The sequence below is a fragment of the Podarcis erhardii genome (genome assembly GCF_964252035.2).
Source record: "Podarcis erhardii genome assembly, chromosome: 9".
Taxonomy (NCBI): domain Eukaryota; kingdom Metazoa; phylum Chordata; class Lepidosauria; order Squamata; family Lacertidae; genus Podarcis; species Podarcis erhardii.
In genome coordinates, this window is record NC_138512.1 from 6,298,611 (window position 1) to 6,320,117 (window position 21,507).

Sequence of the window (21,507 nt, forward strand, 5' to 3'; positions counted from 1 at the left end):
TAAAGCTACCTAGGTTGGTGGCCGTTCCTGCAGCTGGTGGTTGGGAATGCCATAGTTCAACTAAGTACTATGTGAAGAACTACTGTGTCTGTCGACTCTGAACCATCCAACCTTCAGCCTTGGATTCTCTTATTATGAGAGAGGAAGAAACACTTTTCTCTATCCAGTGTCTCCACACACTGTAGTTTTGTATGCCTGTTTCATGCTGCCATCATTCTATTTGCCTTTTTTCTAAGCTAAAAGCCCCAAATGTTGTAACCTTTCCTCCTATTAGAGTTCTTTCAGCCCATTAATCATTTTGGTTGCCTTTTTCTAAAACTTTTCAAGCTCTACCATTTCCTTTTTGATGTGAGGCAACCAGAATTGTACACAGTATGCAAAGTGCAGACACATCATAAATTTGAATAATAGCATTATGATATAGTGCTCCACCGTGTGAGCCCTTCACACAAGACATTTTCCGCTTGTTTACCTCATGTGGGAGCTGCTTCTCTGCTGCTGAATTGTGCCCTTATGCCCTGCAAGCTTTGCTTCTCTTGCCTTTCTGTTGTTACCGTCTTGTGTGGCTCCCTGTGTTCAAACATGAGTCTCTCTTGAATATCATTTGCATTGCATTAGAAAATCCAGGAGCTGGAAGCCACCCTCTACAACGCTCTGCAGCAGGAGCCAGGGAAGAGAGTGAGCGAATCCCTGAATGAAGCCCAGAGGGAGGACTTGTGTGCTGCTGTGGAAAAGGTGCGGAGACAGATACTGAGGCAAAGCCGTGAATTTGACTGCCAGATTCTACATGAGCGCATGGAATTGCTGCAGCAAGCACAGCAGGTAACCTAGAACTTTCCGTGCCCAACACTATGTCCCTCCTTTGACTACCACCACTTTGGGACTATGCTGCCACTTTTATTTCACCCTGCCATGTTCTAACATTTCCCTCAAAAGTCCAGTTTCAGTTGGGGATCTTTAAGTTGTGCATGCTGTATTGCTGGAAAAGTGGTTCCCATGTCCCTGTTTAAAACGTGCTCTGTGTGCAAACACAAAGCTCCATTTTCGTAACCTGCAAAGTCCAAATCTGTCCTGGGTGTTAATGGCTGTAGTGCGGTATTGATAAACCAGAGGGAGAAGACACAAGAACTGTTCGCGCTGATACCTGTCTGATTAGTGAAATGACATACCTAACCATTCTCCAGCAGAAGAGATTGGCTAAGATCTGTCTGTGATTACCACGTGATCTGACAGCTATAAATGGCAAAAATTTCACCAGGTACGATTGATTGGAGGATAGAAGGTAGTGCATGCTGAAAAGGGAGGGAGGAGATTTCAGGCTGCAAGTCAATGCAGTGAAAAGCTCATGGGGCCACAGGCAGCATTCTTGCTGTTGTTTAGTTGTTAGTCGTGTCCGACTCTTCGTGACCCCCTGGACCAGAGCACGCCAGGCACTCCTGTCTTCCACTGCCTCCCGCAGTTTGGTTAAACTCATGCCTGTAGCTTCGAGAACATTGTCCAACCATCTCGTCCTCTGTCGTCCCCTTCTCCTTGCGCCCTCCATCTTTCCCAACATCAGGGTCTTTTCCAGGGAGTCTTCTCTTCTCATGAGGTGGCCCAAAGTATTGGAGCCTCAGCTTCACGATCTGTTCTTCCAGTGAGCACTCAGAGCTGATTTCCTTCAGAATGGATAGGTTTGCTCTTCTTGCAGTCCATGGGACTCTCAAGAGTCTCCTCCAGCACTATAATTCAAAAGCATCCATTCTTTGGCGATCAGCCTTCTTTATGGTCCAGCTTTCACTTCCATACATCACTACTGGGAAAACCATAGCTTTAACTTTAGGGACCTTTGTCGGCAAGGTGATGTCTCAGCTTTTTAAGATGCTGTCTAGGTTTGTCATCGCTTTTCTCCCAAGAAGCAGGTGTTTTTTAATTTCGTGACAGCTGTCACCATCTGCAGTGATCATGGAGCCCAAGAAAGTAAAATCTCTCACTGCCTCCATTTCTTCCCCTTCTATTTGCCAGGAGGTGATGGGACCAGTGGCTAGGATCTTAGTTTTTTTGATGTTGAGCTTCAGACCATATTTTGCGCTCTCCTCTTTCACCCTCATTAAGAGGTTCTTTAATTCCTCCTCACTTTCTGCCATCAAAATTGTGTCATTTGCATGTCTAAGGTTGTTGATATTTCTTCCGGCGATCTTAATTCCGGCTTGGGATTCATCCAGTCCAGCCTTTTGCATGATGAATTCTGCATATATCAGCATTCTTACAAAGGCCAAATTATTTTCTGCCCTTATTCACTGTTGGAATACAAAAGGGCTATGATATTCCATAATCAAGCCTCTGTGGTGTGTGTCTAAAACTGGAGTAAGTACAGGAAGTTTGAGGGCTGCTTGCTTCAAGGTAAGAGAGCGTTCTAAATATAGGTAACAGACATTGCACAACTAACTTGGAATGTTTTTACTGCAACTCACTAATGGAGGTTCTATTCCTCTCTCTGAATGAGAGGCAACAACAGACACATTTGTTGTTCCAATATCTTCTCCAACTCATGTCTCAAAGGAGAGACAGTATAACTGTGACCACAAAAGGGTGAGTGGAGCTAAAGCCCCCCCTTTTCCACCTGGCATCCCCTTAGGCCATTGTTTCCATTTAGGCACCTTTCTGCCTAGCCTGAGTCACTTCTGGTATCAGAAGGGCTCGGTTTCCCTAATCCATAAATCCCTTTTGTTTTAAAAATTAAACACACACACCCCTCTTTGGATGGGGCAGACATGCAAATAACATCTGCGACTTCCTCCATCATGGTAAAACTTAGGAAAGTTTCAATAGCTGTGCTAAATGTGACAGAGAGAGAGAGAGAGAGAGAGAGAGAGAGAGAGAGAGAGAGAGAGAGACTTGCTGTGTATGAAAGAAGCCAGTCTTTCAACTCTCTGGACTGTGACAAACAGCCAGTTTGCAAAACCTAGCAGTTCAATATCTTTGATTTCTAACCTTAATCTTAATTCACAGTTTCATTATATAACATTTATATAACAAATAAATGTGCCTTTTTGTCTATGCACCTTTCAGCATTTTCATTAACAGTGGCACCACTTCAGTGGCACCACTTCAATTGTTTTGAAAGCGGAATTCCTTACCGTTGTGAGCTGCAAGATATTTCTCATTCTGGCGATTCTGACTTTTCGTATTCCAGACCATGTGTTTAGTTGCAGGATGATGTTGTTTGAAAGAGCTCTTCCTTAGGCATATCTTGTAAATCATACTGAACCTTTCAAAGGTTTTCAAGCTGAGTTTATAAGCAGCTTAGGGAGTCCTTTTGAACCTGCCTTGTGCTAAAATTACCACATTGTTTTCATGGATTTGTTAATGAAAGTAAATCCAATAAGAATTACATGAGTCACAAGAGCTACTAAGCTGCTTGCTAAACCTCCAGTTTTGTATTATAGTAGTTCGGACAACATCCAGAAAGTGCTTCAGCAAAATAAATTAATGGTGCCAATGAGCTAAATGGTGCCCATGCCAGATCAATTTTACAGGATGTAAAGTGACATTGAAGGTCCTTGTCAAGGTCACATATCACTGCACTGCACATATGAATGGGTTGGACTACTTTTTGGAAAATTGTTGTAGCTCCAAAGTAATGAACTTACATTTGGATATGCTGTGCAATAAAATGAAGGCAAGAAGCTTAGAAACAGACTCCAACCACTGAAGATAAACTCAAACATGAACAGCTTTATTTAAGTATAATAGAAAGGGAGCCCTGCTTACTCTGTGGCCTCCAGGTACACACTGGATTTCTCCTTCCACTTATCTTCACAGGAATTAACAAATCGCCCTGTTTCATTTTAGCTCCAGTATGATCCCTTCCCCCTTTGGGATCTGTTTCAGATTTACAAGTCCATCTGCTGTGGTGGCCTCACTTCCCAACCACTCCTGGTTCATCAGGATGATGGTGGAGATTCCAGCTCACCAGGTCTCTATAGTTGTTCCTCCTTTGGTTGTCTCTGTGGTGATGATCGGATCTCCTCATTGTCAGACAGTGACCTTTGCTGTAGCTCCGTTTCATGGAACTCTTGGGGATTATTTCTATAGGATCTTGTCAAATAGAAGCTGTCCTTCTAAACAGACTTTCAGCTACTGTCCTACACTCAAGAGAGCTTCTCACAGCCCCTTCCCCCTTCAGTACCCAAACCTGCACAACAGCCCTGCAGTTGGGTCTTACAATCTGTTAGTTGTTGCCACTGCCCCCTTTTTGATCACCTTCAACTCTAGAAACAGCCAATCAATTGTTAAATCCTGGGGTCCTGGACCAGCACACCTCCAGTCGATCCCTTGACTTTATGGTTGATATAACCTTCCTCACGTCTTCACATGCTCTTAGTCCCAACAAGTTTATCCAGCACATAAATAATTTCTTTGATTTCCTTGCTTTTACTCCGGAAAATAGTTCTGAACATTTCACGGTTTCTACTCAGATTTTTGTCAGATTTTAAGAGGCTCTTCTTGAACTTTAATTTAAATAGAGTTAACGGGATTGCTGAACCTGCAAAACATACCTTTGCAAATTGCCCCTTTTTATTGCAATTATAATATACAGAATCTTTAGCTGGGCCATTTTATTTTCTGTTTTCTCTTCCCTTTGCGCTACAGGCATCTGTCCTCTTGACTCACAGTGTTAACTTTTTAGACTATTCCCATGGGCAGTTTCTGTTGCAACCTTCTTTGTTCCTTTTGCTTCTGGCTTCTATCTTCTTTATGGGCACTGCTGCCCCCATGGGTGCCCTGTTGCTGTCCCTTGACCCTCTCCCCTTGACCCACTGCATTGACTTATTTTTGCAAAATCTAAATGGTCTTGGTACTTCATATCCATATTTAATGATCAACGTAGTAAATTTTGTGGAAAGGAGACCAACGATAACAAACCAGATAAACTAAAGGAGTGACCAAGGGTGAAAGTGGAGGAAATTAGAGAGATAATTAATAGTTTGAAACCGGGCAAATCACCAGGGCTAGATGGTCTATCAATAGAATTATTTAAGACATTCATAGATTGGTGGGCAGAACCCCTAGCTCAGCTTTTTACACTGGACTTCTCCGCAACCCTTCCCCTCTGCCATAGGCGCCGACTCCATGGGGCCTGAGGGGGCCCGAGCCCCCTCAAAAATTCGTTTGGGGGGGCTCTGCCCCCCCAATAATTTAAGAAAATTATTAGTTATATTATGCTTTGTAAAATCACAAAATTATGTTGGTATTTTTTATTTTCCTTGTTTGACGATAGTTACCTTTTAAAATACATTCAGTAATGAGTTAAAACAAAGCCACTCCCGATCTAGAGAGGGGGTGGGGTTGCGGGCTCTCGACCCATCAACAATCTCGCGGGGCTGGCGTCAGCCCCGCGAGAAGCAGGGATTCCCCCTAGCTCATTAATATTCACCGCCCACGGCGGCAGCCAATCGGCTGCCGCAAAGGGCGGGCCCTCACAGGTTCCCTTAAGGTCGGGGCAGCCCGGGGCTCGCCCCTTTCGTTCCCCCAGCAGCAGTGGTTTGGAGGTCTTGGGCCCCCCCAATATTTTTTATAAGTCGGTATGGGCCCCCGCCCCCCCAAAATTTTTTATAAGTCGGCGCCCCTGCCCTCTGCACGGAGGTGGGACAGATTTGGATGATCTGCCCCGCCGCTTAATGAATCCAAATGGTTTCCAGAGAGTGATAGGGGATGTTTTATCCCATGCTGATGGCCTTTCAGCTGATTCCCTGGTGGCCCGCTGGAATGCCTCTCCAATCTTCCAATGACTTTGTCATATTTCTTCAGATGATCTTGACTCGGCTCAAGTGAGAGCAGAATTTCATCTACTTGGTCTCGCATTAAGTACGTCAGGGTGTTTACTCCTCTTCAGGTATATTATTTCATCCTGAGACTGTTATGAGGCACTAAAATCTGCACTACCATCTAGGCCACTCCCCTAGTGTTGAAAATATAAATGGCTTAAGAGACTGGACATTAAAAGAAGCTGTGGCAGAGATCACCTTCTGAATTTGGCAGATTGGAATAATCCCAAATTCTTAATTTTCCTTCTACTTTAGTTGATTTCAGGAATCCACTGAGCTGCCATCCTTAGAAACAGACTCCAGGCAAACTCAAACATGAGCAGCTTTATTTGGGAATGATAGGGAGCTCTGCTTAGCCTTCAGGTCTGCACTGGCTTCCTCCTCCCTCTCGCCTCCATGGGACCCAGGAACTAACCGACTACACAGTTTCTAGAGTGGCTCCTTTTTTGAATTTTTTTTTCTAAGAACTCAAAAGCTTCTGCTGTGATTTTGCCTATGCTTTGGTCAAACCTCAGTGGAAGAGTAACAAGGAAAAGGTGTCATGTTTTGGTCCAGTGTGTTAGGTTTAGAAGAAGAAGAAGAAGAAGAAGAAGAAGAGTTTGGATTTGATATCCCGCCTTTCACTCCCTTTAAGGAGTCTCAAAGCGGCTAACATTCTCCTTTCCCTTCCTCCCCCACAACAAACACTCTGTGAGGTGAGTGGGGCTGAGAGACTTCACAGAAGTGTGACTGGCCCAAGGTCACCCAGCAGCTGCATGTGGAGGAGTGGAGACGCGAACCCGGTTCCCCAGATTAGGAGACTACCGCTCTTAACCACTACACCACACTGGCTCCCAGTGGTTCTTGTGTTCGTCTTTTGAATTCTAGTACAGAGCTTTGAAGCAGATCTCAATTTTTTTCAGGTGGTTGGTTGCTGTATTTTAGGGATAGCCAACCTGGTGCCCCCTCCAAATGTTGCAGGGCTCCCAAGCCCCATCATCCCTGGCCATTGGCCCTGCTGGCTGGGGCAGATGGGAATCAGAGCCCAGGCACATCTGGGGCACTATGTTGGCGGACCCTGCTCTCGAGTGTGAAAAAGCTGGATATTGTTTGACAACCTATAGGAAATGCCTTTTTACCTTGAAAAAAAAATGTTCCTGTTTATTCCAGAGAATTCGAGAGCTAGAAGAGAAAATTGAACTTCAGAAGCGGCAACTCAAAGAAATTGAGGAAAAGGTAGTTTATTCTCAAACCAATCAATACTGTAAATTCTGGACTTCTCAGTATTTCTTTTTAGCTTCAGATTTTAATCTGTTTTGGAAAAATGCACACTGTCATTAGAATTCTTCTAAGTCCAGGTAACTCGCATCTTATCCTCCACTCTCTCCCCACACTCCACTGACTCTCCAACTACACCCAACCACTCTCTCAATAGCTGATGGGATTGCTGGCCATTTCCCTCCCCCCGCTTTCCCGCCCCCTTTCCCCACATGTGTGACATTCATTTAATTATTTTTGGTGGTCCATGTAAAGCTGCAAATGTGCAAATATAATGAGCATAAGATGCGAGTTACTTGTAATGTGGTAGAAGTAGGACATCAACAATCCTGTCATAGATAAAATAGGTGGATCAGGTAGAACTAGAACTTGCATTGCACGCTTTTTGCAAAGCAGCTCTTCTGTATGGGACAAAGAAGCCATTTTGTATGGGGCAAGATGGTGCAACAACACACAGGTCTTAGACCCCACACACATAAGGCACACCCAAGAGACTGCAGTGTTAGAATGGACAGATTTGTCTAGTTCCATTCTGTGGGATTTGCCAGCATTGCATATTTAGGAATGTGAATGTTGCTAGGAAATTGCTAACATTGTCATCAATTGATTTATTTCTCCTGATTCATGAAAACATATGCAAATTATGAAAAGCAGTATAGTATGGCCCACTGCATTTTTAAAAATAATGTTCTAGCAATCTGAGGTTTGATACCGCTGAATCAATATTGCATATCTTACATCTTTTTTCTTCTTCTTTTTCTTTTCTTTTTGACCTTACTTTATAGTTTTTGTTTCTTTTTCTGTTTTTCTCATTAGCATTCATCCTGTGGTCTTGATGAATCTACAGCGAAAGGATATATGGTTGGTATTATTATTTTCTTTTACAAAGCTAATTTGTTGTTAGATTTTGTTAATTTTTGAAGATCTCCTTTTTGGAATGTCCATAAAAGGCAGAAATATGAAATAAAAATGTGTTTTTCGTGGCTTAGCTTACGCAAGGTAATTCTCACAATTAGTACTATATAGTATGTGTTTGTCCATGGAGTTTTCTTGGCAGGGATACTGGAGTGGCTTGCCAGTTCCTCCTCCAGGTGGATCACGTTATATTGGTCTCCCCGTCGGGGAATCGAACCCCGGTCTCCTGCGTGACAGGCGGGGATACTTACCACTATACTAACGAGGAATGAGAGGACGAGATGGTTGGACAGTGTTCTCGAAGCTACAAACATGAGTCTGACCAAACTGTGGGAGGCAGTGGAAGACAGGAGTGCCTGGCGTGCTCTGGTCCATGGGGTCACGAAGAGTCGGACATGACTAAACGACTAAACAACAACAACAACAGTATGTGTTTGATAGCTTTTGTTGTTTAGTCGTTTAGTCGTGTCCGACTCTTCGTGACCCCATGGACCAGAGCATGCCAGGCACTTCTGTTTGATAGCTAGTAGCTGTTAATTAGCAACACACTGGAAATCAGTTTGCTGGGATTTTGACAAATATCAGTCCCCAGCCTTCCCCCCCCCCTTTTAAAGTAGCACATTAGGAGGAATTGCTTTTGAACAGTAATATGTGGCACTCTTAGCACATTAGGAGGAATTGCTTTTGAACAGTAATATGTGGCACTCTTACTTGTATAGCTGGCTTTCAAACGTCATAGAATTGTAAAGTTGAAAGGAACCCCAAAGGTTCATCTAGTCTAATCTAACTTGCTTGTCTCAGGAGTATTGCAAAAAAAGGTGCAGGATGAATTCCTGTATCTATTTGTTCTTGAATTAGATGATCTTACCAATTAATTACTTTTAAATATCTAAGAAATTTTTTTGCAGTTTCAACTTTGGACATATATTAGAAGAAAGAAGCCTAAAAGATTTTTGAAATTGTGCATAACAATGAACTTACTTGCTATCTGTTATATTCTCTCTCTTCCTTAGGGTATGAAAAGGGCCTTTGGATTGAACCAATGAATTTGTGTGCAAATTTCAAAACTGTACAAGCAGTTCAAAGTCAAAGTCTCTTTATTTTTCCTTGATGCAGTTTGCAACTGTTTGTATTTATATGTTAAGCTGTGGGCTATTTGGGTTCCTCTAGGTATTTTATAAAATTATAGCTATAAACTGGAATTATTTGATAAGTTGATATAAGCCAGCACACACTAAGAAACTTAGTGCACTTTTGAGACAAGTAAATTATTTATTATTATTTATTATATTTATATACAAAACAATGAATAAAAATGCAGGGGCCATTATTGACAGCAGTCTGAACTATGTCTACCTCTGTGAGTGTTATTGTTAGTCACCTACCTTTTTGTACCCAGTTGCATGATCTCAAAAGCACAGTCTTCGTTTCACATAAAGACATCTGCACTAGAGCTTTCAGTGCAAAGAAGCAGTGCTGGTTCAATCTAGAGTGAGAGCTACTACAAGAATGGAACGAATTAAAGAACTCAGATTTCCCTTTGATAAAGCTAACTCCAACTTACAAAGACTGGACGTTACCAAGAAAGGGAGAAATGACACCAGGAGGAGAGAATGGCCAGGCGGATTGAGGCAACTCCTGTGTTAGAAGAAGAAGAACTTAGAAGTTCTGTGAAAACTGAAATGCTTGCAAAGAGATTATCATGATCTCAGAAACAAAATTTATTTTCTGGAAAGTGTTTGACTGGGGAAGTTGAGTATTAACAACTAAAATTCTGGACAAGCCTACTATGATGAAATGAGAGAAAAAAACCTCTCAGTTGAAGTTTAAGCTGTTGTGTAGTTTGGAGCTAGAAAAACTGAGGATGAAAGAATGATTACTGAAAGAAGCATTCAAAGAAACACAACATGTTAAATAGAGCACCTTAATACTGCCAGGGTAGGGAAAAACCTGGCCATAACCCCATTTATATGGATTTACAATATTGACCATTTACAGTATATTAAAAAAGTTCTAGTCAAACAAAAAAATGAGGATGGGTTAAAATATGAAGACCCACAATGTTTGGCACAGAAGAAAATGTCATGTATGTATTTTTACAGCATTGGTAATAGAGATACACTTTCTTCACCTTTAAGAAAAGTTAAAATAGCAAAAAAAAAAAAAAAAAATCTCTTATTGGGAATGTTTCTTGACAAAAGATTGTACAAAGATAGCCATATGGGATATTAGGAGTATTTCTTGGATGAATTCAAATAACTTTTTGTATCTGGTTTAATTAGTTACACATAGATTTAACTCTAATTAAAGATGAACTGCAAAGAACAGGATAAATCTTCTTAGCCATTAAAAAGTACAAAGCTAGCTAAAGGGAAAGCAATAACCTAAAAAAAGAGTAAAGACTCAAATGCAAAAATATTTTCATAATACCAATCCAGAAATATAGAAAACATGCAGCAATCATGCTAATAAGTCAGAAATGATCTTAAAGTGGTTAAATTCATGTGATGTTGGGAGAGAGGAGTGGTTTTTTTTATTAAAAAAACTTGTTGACATATCCATCCCCCACCACCAAAGACAGAAGTACAGTGGTATTAATATGAGCTTATTAAACCAACAACCCACAAACTTTGAGTTGAGCATGACCTACATAGGAAAAGTAGGATTGGCCAACTTTATGTGGAAAATGGAAATTGGAATTATCTATGCAGTGGTGGATATAGTACAATAACAAATCTGCCAAGAAATATATTCTTGTCACAAAAAGGGCTGTGAGAAGTAATCTGAAATAGTAACTCATTGGCAGTGTTGTTCACAAGAAGAAAAAAATAGCCTTGAATAAAGCTTATTAGATCAGCCTCAAAAGTTTTAATTGCAGCTTTGGGAATCAACTTACAAGCACAAGTAAAATGTGTGTTTTTGCTTAAAAATCTAGAAGTCTATACTCTGCAGAAAATGTTACTGGGCAACTTGGGAAGCAGGTATGTTACAAAAGCATTATACAGTGGTACCTCGGGTTAAGTACTTAATTTGTTCCGGAGGTCTGTTCTTAACCTGAAACTGTTCTTAACCTGAAGCACCACTTTAGCTAATGGGGCCTCCCGCTGCCACTGCGCCGCTGGAGCACAATTTGTGTTCTCATCCTGGAGCAAAGTTCTTAACCCGAGGTACTATTTCTGGGTTAGCGGAGTCTGTAACCTGAAGCGTATGTAACCTGAAGCGTATGTAACCCGAGGTACCACTGTATATGAGAGTAAAGAACCTTAGACTAAAGGTTGAAGAAAAATGTTTAGCTGATTTGGAGCATTATTCTAGAATTATTATTTTTTAAACCAACCCTTCAATATGATTGAACCACCGTATTGTTGTTATATGGTGTAGTGGTGGTGGACTCGTAATCTGGTGAACCGGGTTCGCGTCTCCGCTCCTCCACATGCAGCTGCTGGGTGACCTTGGGATAGTCACACTTCTCTGACGTCTCTCAGCCTCACTGACCTCACAGAGTGTTTATTGTGGGGGAGGAAGGGAAAAGAGATTGGTTAGCCGCTTTGAGACTCCTTAAGGGGAGTGAAAGGTCAGATATCAAGTCCAAACTCCTCTTCTTCTTCCTTTTGCAACAATTGGTTGCTACCTGAATTGGCAAAACTGAGTCGTGGTGAATGCAGGCTGGACTTCAACTTGGAATCAGATCTCTGCTGAGCCATGAACCTTGGAGAAGGGGACCCTTATTGTTTTATCTGTTGCATATTGACTGCTGAATTCAGGCTCCATGCAGATGATGTTAACTTTATTTACAAAGTTATACACAACCCCCTGGCAGAGTTCCTAATGCAAGTCTGCACAGTGGTTCTTCTAGTCCTTCCTTAATAGTACCTGGCTATCCTCCTGTTGCACAATGTCTACAACTTTCATACCAGGTAGGCAATTTTTTATATTATTTTTTTAAAGTAAGTATGTACGGCTCTTCATCTTATCTGTGACTGCCTGGAAAGCCTATGTATGGCACTTGGGTTCCGTGATGGAGGAGAGGCAGGATAATACGGTAAATGTCAGACATCAATAAATAAAGTATTTATTCTAGAACAGTTTGCAATGCAAATTAAAACAAGGAACAGTAATGATGTTCAGCTATTAAGAAACACAGATATTACTTATTCCCAGTGTTTTTAAAGTATAGCATTGTTCCAATACATAAAATGCAAATTATTAAAATCCCTGAGAAAATGAAAATGCCTCATCTGAATCAGCGGAACTGCTAGGGCCAGACATCTGGCACCCTGGTCGACCCAAAGGGCCCCATGCAGAGCTGGCATTTGATGGGTAGATCTCCTTGCCTCTCTTCCCTTGGGATTAGCAATTTAAAAAAATATAAAATTACAGGCTACTGGAACTTCAGGGGAGCTAGCTAGCCCAGTGTAGCATCTGCCAGCCAACCTCTGTGCCATCACCTGCCTGCCTCCCATCCATCCAGCTAGCAGGGAGGGAGAGCAGTGGGATGGCAGGGGCAGAGAAGCCCCCTGAAGGGACCTGGTTCAGGGCCTCCTCAAACATCGGCACACTTCCGAATCCAATACCTAAAAGATAATATAATATATGCTTCCCCAGGGTGTTGGTGGAGATGTTCAGAGATTGGATCGTATGTCCGCCTATGGTGTGGTTGTACTAGAGGGCAAGAATTTGGAGGCAAGGTGAAAGATAATAAAATGGCTGTAGGTAAGCTTTCCTGGTGAGAGAGTTCTGTAACCAGAGCGTCACAGTCTAGCCTACCTCGCAGGATTGTTGTGAGGAAAAAATGCTTGGGGGAAAGGATCGTGTACAACACATTTATCTCCAACAGATTAATGGAAAGAAATAAAATGTAAAATATATATAGTTGGAAATAGTTCAAAGCAAGCCATCCTGCCCTAGTATTCATTGTGTGCTGCCTTGCAATGTCCACACATACATACCCCAAAAGATAAGTTGCCTCCAATGTTCAATCCTTAGATTAATTTTATAGAGACCCTGGGAAGGCAGCTAAGCCCAACTGAACATAATGAGATTGACTTTTGAGTAAGCATACATTGGTTTCTGCTGTGAATACAAAAGACTGGCTGACATGATGTAATTTTTCAAAGGAAACTAATAATTTAATATTTGAAGAAGACACCCTTTTGCCCCTCATTTGTTGCATCCACATGCCTGCATTTTTTGTATGATTATCAAAAGCTGAAAGAAAATTGGCTATTCCCACCTACCCGAAGCTAGCTCTGACTGCGGAATACAGGCTGCAGAACTGTCAATAGTCACCTTTAGAAAGCAGATTGGCAAGAATCTGTATCCGTGCCTCCACAGCCGGGAGAGCATGGACCAGAAACTCGAACAGTTTGCTTCTTGTTCTCCGCTAGTGCCTTCCTCGGCAGCATGGATGCCAGCGCCCTGGGGGCCTGGGGGCCCGAGCACCCACAAAATTCCCCATAAAGGGGCTGGGCACCCACAAATTTCGGTGCCAAGGCCATGCAGGCTGCATGGCACCCTAGCGTCGGGTCCCTACTCTGCCTCGCCTCCCCGCTTTCTCCTCGATCAGTCCGTCTGCCTTCCTTGCTGCGCTGGTTGCTTCGCCTTCTGCCTCCTCCCTTCCTTTTCCCCCTTTTTCCTCCTGCAACTCTCGCAGCCTCTCTCCGTCTTTCTCCCCTGCAAGCCCTTACTGGGCGCTCCGCTAACCCTTCCCATAGCGACCCAGAAGAGCGGAGGAGAGGCCTGGGGAATGCCGAGAGAGCGCGGGCTCCCAGCCACTGCAGAGGCGTGACTCTTGCGCCCACCCCCGAAGCGCGCCCTTGCCTTGGGCCAACCCAGAGCTCTTTCTCGGCCGGCAGTTTCGCTCTTCCCTGCGAAGCGGCGGCGGCGGCTGTTCCGTGGTGCTGAACGGACAGCTCCCTGGGCGCGCAGGGGCGGGGCGCGGCCGAGACGCCCCTTGGCCGCCCGCGAGTCCCCGGAGCCTGGCAGCCGCTTGGAGGCGGGAGGCGCGCCGGCTTGGCCTTGCGCTCGGCGTCCGGGAAGCCCCTGCCCCGGAGAGAGGCGAGGATCGGGGCGCCCGGCGTCCGGCAGCGTGCGCTGCTTCTGCGCGCCACCTTCCGCCTCCCAGCCGGGCCGGGCTGCGGCGCTGCAATCCCTGCTGCTGACGCCGCCTCGGCTGGCCGCTTCCCATTCGCCCGCGCCGCTTCTCCAGCCCCCTCCCCGCCGCCTCGTCCTTTGTACTTTCTTTCACGTGTTCCCGGCGGCCGGGGAAGAGGAGCGCTCGGCTTCTCCTGGCAAGGCGCGAAGGGCCCGGCGGGCCGGGCGTGCGTGCGGCCCCCGCCCCGTGGCGCCAGGATGGCCGAGAGGAAGCGGATCTGGAACACGGAGGACGACCTGCCGGTCTACCTGGCGCGGCCGGGCACCACGGCGCAGACGCCCCGCCAGAAGTACGGCGGCATGTTCGCCTCGGTGGAGGGCGCCTACGAGAACAAGACCATCGACTTCGACGCCTACAGCGTGGGCCGCAAGGGCTCGCGCACCCCGCGCAGCGGCAGCCGCCACGACCTGCTGGACGGCGGCGCCGGCGGAGACAACTACAGCGAGACGGCCAGCGACGTCAGCGAGATCTCGGGCTCGGTGGTCAGCTCGCCCAGCGGCGACAGGGAGGCCCGCGCGCCCGGCGTCGAGATCCGCTACCCGGCCGGCAAGGAGCCGCTGCTGCGCGGCGCCCACAATGGCAAGGTAAGGCCCAGCAGGCGCCGCCCGCCCGAGTCGCGGCTCCCCCTGCAGGCCTCGCTGCGGAATCGGGGGGGAGGAGGAGGAGGAGACGCGCACCAGGCCCGGCGGCGCCGGCAGCAGCAGCAGCAGCAGCCAGGCCAACCCAGCGCCCGAGGAGGAGAGCGGGGAGCGGCGGGCTGGGTTCCCCGGGGCAAAGGATGTCACTCCAGGAGGAATGCGGTGGGAAATGCGGTCATCAAACCGCATCATCAAACGTAACCTTGGCCCTTAGCTAGCATGTGTCATGAATATACTGTAAAAAGTGTGTCCCCGCTGAAATCTGATTTTATTTGCTTCTCTATCTAGCTGTCGTCTCATAACCAAAGGACTCTGAGTGACAGTCAAAGCGATTCAAAATGCAAATTCAATCAAAACCCACAGTGCCCACTAATACAAAACAGCCATATCATCATGATGGACCACATCAGAGAGGTCTAGAGGGGGGTCTTGCCATCAGGACAGCCAGGACCTCCATACAGTGGTGTAGCGTGGGGGGTGCAGGGGGGTCCGGCCGCACGTGGCGCAACATCTGGGGGTTAGGGTTAGGGGGCGCAAATCCATGGGTTAGGGGGCGCAAATCCATGGGTTAGGGGGCGCAAATTACTTGCCTTGCCCCGGGTGCTGACAACCCACGCTACGCCACTGCCTCCATATACACACTGCCCAGGCTTGTATCAATGGGAGGTCGTTTCCGTGCTGCTAATGCAGGATTTGACTTCACCCCCGGAGCTGCAGTCCATTCTCTCTCAAGATAGAATGCCAACAGCCAAGGACAGCCAACAATCCCCTTCCTTTGCAAGTCTGGAAGAAAGCTATTCTGTGGAGGGTGCTTACCTAGGGCAGTCAGATGTGCATGCAGGTGCTAAGAACTTGTGTGCAAATGCTCTGAATATGAATGCCCTATGGCTGAAGTGTGTCAGTATCAGTTTCTCTTTCCATGATTACTTACATCAACTTATCTCTGCACGGCTGCCACACATGTGTGTTGGGGAACTGTCTCTTTTAAAGCACTGTATCTGATCTCTGTGGCTAACAGTTTAGGTAGTAACTCAAGCAGTTGCAAGCCCTGCAAATTCAAGAAGTTTTGAATTCTGTAAAGTCAGACAGTTTTCTTTTTTTTTGTAAATAATTTTTATTAAATTTCCATTTACCAAACCAATCATATCATATTAATTATTCCAAATTATATCAATACATATCACAAAGTCCAAATATTAAACCAAATTTTAAATTTTGTGGGGGGTGGTACCCATGCTTCGTGTTCGGTAAGAGTCCGACAGTTTTCATCTGGAGTTCTGGTTGTGCAGTTCCAGCTTTTCTGAGCTCATCAGTGGGCAATGGCTTCTCTGTGCTCTGCTTGACCTTTCTTTCAGAAAAGCTGAGCAGTTAGCTAATTTCTATTTGGAGTCACTGGAGCATCGAAACACTCAGTCAAGTTTGGTTATGGGGGTTGCGAGCGGATGGTGGGGACGATGACTAATGAGCTGATCAAGAAACCCGTGTTGATTGGCTGCCTAGTAACCTTTTGTTAAGGAAGAACATCTAGCGTTTAGTTGTCATGGCATGCAAGACTTGGGAAGGTTAGTTCACAAACCCTAATATCATTCATATACATGCAGATATTTACTGTTATCTCCTCCCCCAAATGAAAAATCAAGTATTTTTCAAGGATTTGATCAGAAATGGAAGCTGTTGAAAGAATGGCATTGTTTTATTATTGTACAAGAAAACTTGCTAGTGATTTGTGACCTGCCGACATCTGTATGTCTTCAGCTGTGCATTGCAATGAACACTGGAGAAAGGGAAGACTGTAAAATTGTAGCAAAACCTTTTGAGCAAGGTCATTATTGGAATTCTTCCAGATATTGAAGCCTTCAGAAATGTATCACTTTTTCAAGGCCATAATTTGTTCTTGGCATGCGGGAAATTAAAGGGAAAGATGTTTCCCACTATCCCTACTGAAACCCATTGTGACTGCAGTTAGCCAAGCTTATAACAGTCCAAACATCCCATAATATGCTCACCAAATAGGCTGGTTGGACTTGCCTGCCATTGCCATGCACCATGATCCACCCTCTAAATATCCAGGATCTGTTTCTTCACAATATTACAGACCCACTGAAATTAATGGACCTAAATTAATCATGTCCACCAACTTGAATGGGTCTAGTCTGAGTAGGACTAGCACTGGATACAATCCTTTGCGTAGGATAATGAAGAACATAATTCTGTTTGGGCACTCCACATCCCTCAGGCAGTAAGGGAAAGCAGGGATGGGCATGTTAGCTCTGGCCCCTTGTTGCCTTCCACAAGTTGGAGCAATAATTTCAGGAGCAGGACCCTACTCTGTCCATATATGCTTTCCCTTTCCTGATTTAGAACCCTAGAAAAACCAGAGTTCTAGATTTAAGATAACCAACCTGGTGCTATGAAAATATGAGAGGAAGAAAAAGTGAACTGAGTTAATACTGTGGCCAAAGTACTAGTTTTCAGTTATGTCTTGAAGCTGGCTGTTAGAAACTGCACAGAACTGTGTTTTAAGAAGTGAATGGCATGGGAGAGAGTTTGTCTCCCTCCTATATGAAATTGTCATCAGTGAGCATCATATTGCTAGGAAAGTCATAGAGAAGCAGTCCTCAACTGTTGTTTAGTCATCATGACACATACATGCTAGTTACATGTGTCTCCTCAACCCCATTGTTGTTGCCCATCATATGAAATGTGGTTTTGCAGAAAACATGTGCCAGTTTACTTGGTTCTCATAGTTATTTCGAATTTTATTTGTGTGTATACGCCTTCCAGTAACTTGGTTCTGTGTGCTCAAAAGGGCAGCTTAAAAGCTCTTGCAGACAGAGGATGGTCTGTTTAGTTCTCCTTTGGTGGGACCAGCTGAAAAGGCGGGTGGCTGTCCTGTTCCTTTGGATGCCCAGAGACAGTTGAGGAGGTTGAAGGGGGCATATCTGCCTCTGATTTCCCCTCCAGTCCAATGTCTGGTCAAACTGGTTTCGGAGGGATGTGAAGCACCCCAGAACAATATGGGGTGATGATGGCAGCAGCTAAGAATAGCACCAGCCTCTTGCACACCTTTCTGGGCCGGCCCACCCCTAAGTCAGATCTGGCAGATCCTGAAGTTGCTCTTTCTTCTTCCCCTCCCCCGCTTGTTCCCGAGGAAGCTCTTCGCGCATCAGTGGCGTAGCGTGGGGGGTGCAGGGGGGGCTAGCCGCACCGGGCACAACATCTGGGGGGGGCGCTCGCCGCCTCCGGAGTCGCCGAAGAGCCTCGGGCGCAGGCTGTAGCAGAGCCCCATGTCTCGCGGAACCGACGAGCTGTACGCGCGTCCGGACTGAAGGTGTCCGGCAGGCAGCGGCTCTCAGCGCTCGCCGCGGAGGGCGCGCCAGGCAGCCCCTCCTCACAGCCCCGCCGCTGCTGCTGCAGCAGCTGCTGGACCATGTTGCATTTTCCTTGCCTCTCTGCCCTCCTCCTCCTCCGGGCAAGCGGCGTCGTTTGGGCGCCAGCGCCAGCGGCAACTCGCCTCAGATCACCTGACACGGACCCGCTGCCGCCGTCGTGGGTACCTGACCATAAATACCCCAGCCCAGGCAGCAGCAAGAAGAAGCTGGCAGCGGCGGCAGGTTAGGGGTTAGGGGCGCAAATTACTTGCCTTGCCCCGGGTTAGGGGGTGCAAGTTACTTGCCTTGCCCCGGGTTAGGGGCGCAAATTACTTGCCTTGCCCTGGGTTAGGGGGCACAAATTATTTGCCTTGCCCCGGGTTAGGGGCGCAAATTACTTGCCTTGCCCCGGGTGCTGACAACCCACGCTACGCTGCTGTCTCTCATCTGTTCTTCCCTGGCGGGGAGGCGCCCTTTTGGGGTTCGCCTCGGGGCCCCGTGCCCTGACCCTTTCCCCCTCTCGGGCAAAGGGCGCTTCCTTCCTCTGCCCTCCTGCACCTGACAGGACTCTTGGGTGGCTGGCCTGGCACACAATGGCCGCGCCCGCTCTGGGCCAGGCCCTGCCGGGGCCCTTTTCGCCGGCCGGGGCCCGAGCGGGAGGCGGCGTTTTCCGGCCGCGCGAGTGGCAGGCCGGCTCCGAGGAAGCGCTTCCTGGGTGGGGAAGCGGCCTTGGCAGCTGCAGCCCCCGCGGCCGCCTCTAGACGGAGCTCGTCCTCCCGGCGGGGCGGGGGGAGCCTCTCCGTCGATCCGCCGCGCCCCTCCCCGCCCGCCCGCCTGCCTGGCGACTCCTCGGCCGGCGCCGCCGCCGCCGCCGCCGCGCTTTGTTGTGCCGCCGCCGCCGCCGCCGCCGGGCGCGCCCCTCTCCGCAGCCGGAGGCATGTCTGGCCACCAAGGCAAAAAGAGCATCCCGCGCCTCACGGTGAGCAGCAGCCGGCAGCGCGGCCGACTCCCTTTGTCCGCTGGGCGGGGGGGGGGGGCGGGTCGCCTGCGGGGCCGACGCCGCGTGTGGCGCCCGGAGGGCTGGGCGTGTGGAGAGGGCTGCCTTGGCGGCGTCCTCTGGGGACGCGACGGGGCAGCAGCGCTGCTTGCGGGCTGCAGAGGCGCGCAGCCAGGCGGGCCAAGCAGAACAAAAGAGCGCGGGGAGCCGGGCGCGCGCCTGCAGGGCGCCCGGGCAAGGGGGAAGCCGCCCCCGCCAGGCTGAGCAACTGCGGGGGGGGGGGAGCGGGGCGGGTGTCTCCAGGATAGGATCCCAGGCGGGGTTTCCAAAGGGGCAGTGGCGTAGTGGCCGCACCGGGCGCAACATCTGGGGGTTAGGGTTAGGGGGCGCAAATCCACGGGTTAGGGGGCGCAAATTACTTGCCTTGCCCCGGGTGCTGACAACCCACGCTACGCCACTGGGTGGGCTATGCCCAGTGGCATAGCGTGGGGGGTGCAGGGGGGGGGCCGGCTGCACCGGGCGCAACATCTGGGGGTTAGGGTTAGGGGGGGCAAATCCACGGGTTGGGGGGCGCATATCCATGGGTTAGGGGGCGCAAATTACTTGCCTTGCCCCGGGTGCTGACAAACCACGCTACGCCACTGGGTGGGCTATGCCCAGTGGCGTAGCGTGGGGGGTGCAGGGGGGGCCGGCCGCAACATCTGGGGGTTAGGGTTAGGGGGCGCAAATCCACGGGTTAGGGGGTGCAAATTACTTGCCTTGCCCCGGGTGCTGACAACCCACGCTACGCCACTGCCAAGGGGGCTTAAGCAGCGCGGCTAAGAGCTCCGAGGGAGCTTAGATGTCCATCGTGGACTGAGGCGCCCTTGGTTTTCCCAAGCGGAGCAGCCAGCCCCACATCCCCCCCCCATGCAAAAGACATTGGGGGCGCCTCCCTCGGCGCCCACCCCCCGCGAGAGAGGGAAACAGGAGCTGTGTGCTTCCTGGCGCATCGCCGGCGCAGGCCTCCGCCAATTGCCACGAGGCTGTCCAGAGGTGCGCGGCATATTCCTGCCACATGCTTCCTTGGAGGCCAGTCCCATTGTGTTCAACGGGGCTCACTCCCTGTAAGTGTGCTCAGGGTCGCATGTTTGGATTTCCTTTAAAGGGCAACACAGAGAAGGAAGAAATGCTGCCGCACAGGAAATTGTGCACAAAAGGCTGCCTGCTCTAGGGTGGCAGGTGGCGCATTGTGTGCTATTCGCAGATAGAAACATAGGGATGTGATACAGCGCGATGTCGCTGTAGCACCACATGGAAAAGGAGAAGCTGTGGTTGCCCACAAGTTTCCCTCTGAAAATCCAAGTATTGCTGGGAGCAACCAGGAATCCATCTGGATATTATTATTATAAAATTTATATACCACCCATACCCACAGGTCTCAGGGCGGTTCACAGGATTTATTTTAAGCAATAAAGAATATACTTGTTTCTCTTTGAGACTCCACCCGCTTATCCAGACACCCAGGGTTGTGCAAATCTATTTTGTTAAGAATCTTGCTAGATTTCTCCATGTTTCATGAAAACCTCTCAGATTTATAGCTTAAGAAAAGAGCTTAACATTTGCTTTAACTTTCCATGTGGCAGCAACTGGTTGTAATGTGCAGTTGTGTGGATTGTCTGTTTCCCCAAAACATTGATTGGTTTCCCTGCTGAAATCTGACGAACCTCCAAACCTGTTTCAAATTGCATGTTAGGTGAAATTCTTGACTGCAACCCTGATCACAACATTAAGTAAGGGATAGTTGGGTCCAGGCACAAATTTGATCAGGAGTTAGTCCCACAAGTTGCCGGGAGCTTAAGGAAGATGCAAGAATCTTAGAACTGTCTAGCAATATTAAGGCAGCAATTTTCAGTATTTGGAGGACATTCAACCCCACCAGCACCAAACCGGGCAACATTCACCCCCCCCTCCTCTTGCCCCCAACAGACATTTCGCATTTTGTGGCCATTGAACAGACTCCTTCCTTGTGGGGCTTTTGGAGATGAACCCCCCCTTAGGCACCAGAATGAGTGAATACAGTATAGAGCAGGAGACCAGGTGAGTGCTAATACCTAGGAGTCACTCAAAAGAACACCAACTTTTTATATGACAGAAAAACAGCATTTGAAAAATTATTTTGAACAAACCAATTAGGTGGAAAGGGAGGTGAGGCAAACGAAGAGGTTCTAATCACATCCTCTTGATAAAACATGTGAATTTGAAGCACAGGGGGGAAAGGCAAGGTCGTTGGAGCAGCTTGGTTTATTTTAATGCACCTGCTCATGTCTCCTTAATGCAGAAGCTTTTAGTCGGCAAACTTGCCCCTGCTGTTTATTTCTGTGTC

General features: G+C 47.5%; 2 protein-coding genes across 7 annotated transcripts in view; both read left to right on the forward strand.

The window, feature by feature from the left end:
* The window catches only part of JAKMIP1 (janus kinase and microtubule interacting protein 1), a 69,237-nt gene extending 60,003 nt beyond the window's left edge, over positions 1-9,234 (forward strand). For 2 of the 5 annotated variants that reach the window (XM_081876236.1, XM_081876238.1), the window contains 4 exons: positions 619-822; positions 6,960-7,025; positions 7,884-7,928; positions 8,996-9,232. In XM_081876236.1, coding sequence (XP_081732362.1) covers positions 619-822; positions 6,960-7,025; positions 7,884-7,928; positions 8,996-9,028 — 348 coding nt within the window. In that variant the 3' untranslated portion in view covers positions 9,029-9,232. Of the gene's footprint in view, positions 1-616; positions 823-6,959; positions 7,026-7,852; positions 7,929-8,995 lie in introns of those variants that run through there. The other 3 variants (XM_081876239.1, XM_081876237.1, XR_014160224.1) reach the window with 3 other exon arrangements.
* A 5,052-nt stretch (positions 9,235-14,286) lies between these two features.
* The window catches only part of CRMP1 (collapsin response mediator protein 1), a 47,221-nt gene continuing 40,000 nt past the window's right edge, over positions 14,287-21,507 (forward strand). The window contains exon 1 of one of the 2 annotated variants that reach the window (XM_081876268.1): positions 14,287-14,720. In XM_081876268.1, the coding sequence (XP_081732394.1) occupies positions 14,334-14,720 (387 nt within the window). In that variant the 5' untranslated portion in view covers positions 14,287-14,333. Of the gene's footprint in view, positions 14,721-19,015; positions 19,125-21,507 lie in introns of those variants that run through there. The other variant, XM_081876269.1, reaches the window with a different exon arrangement.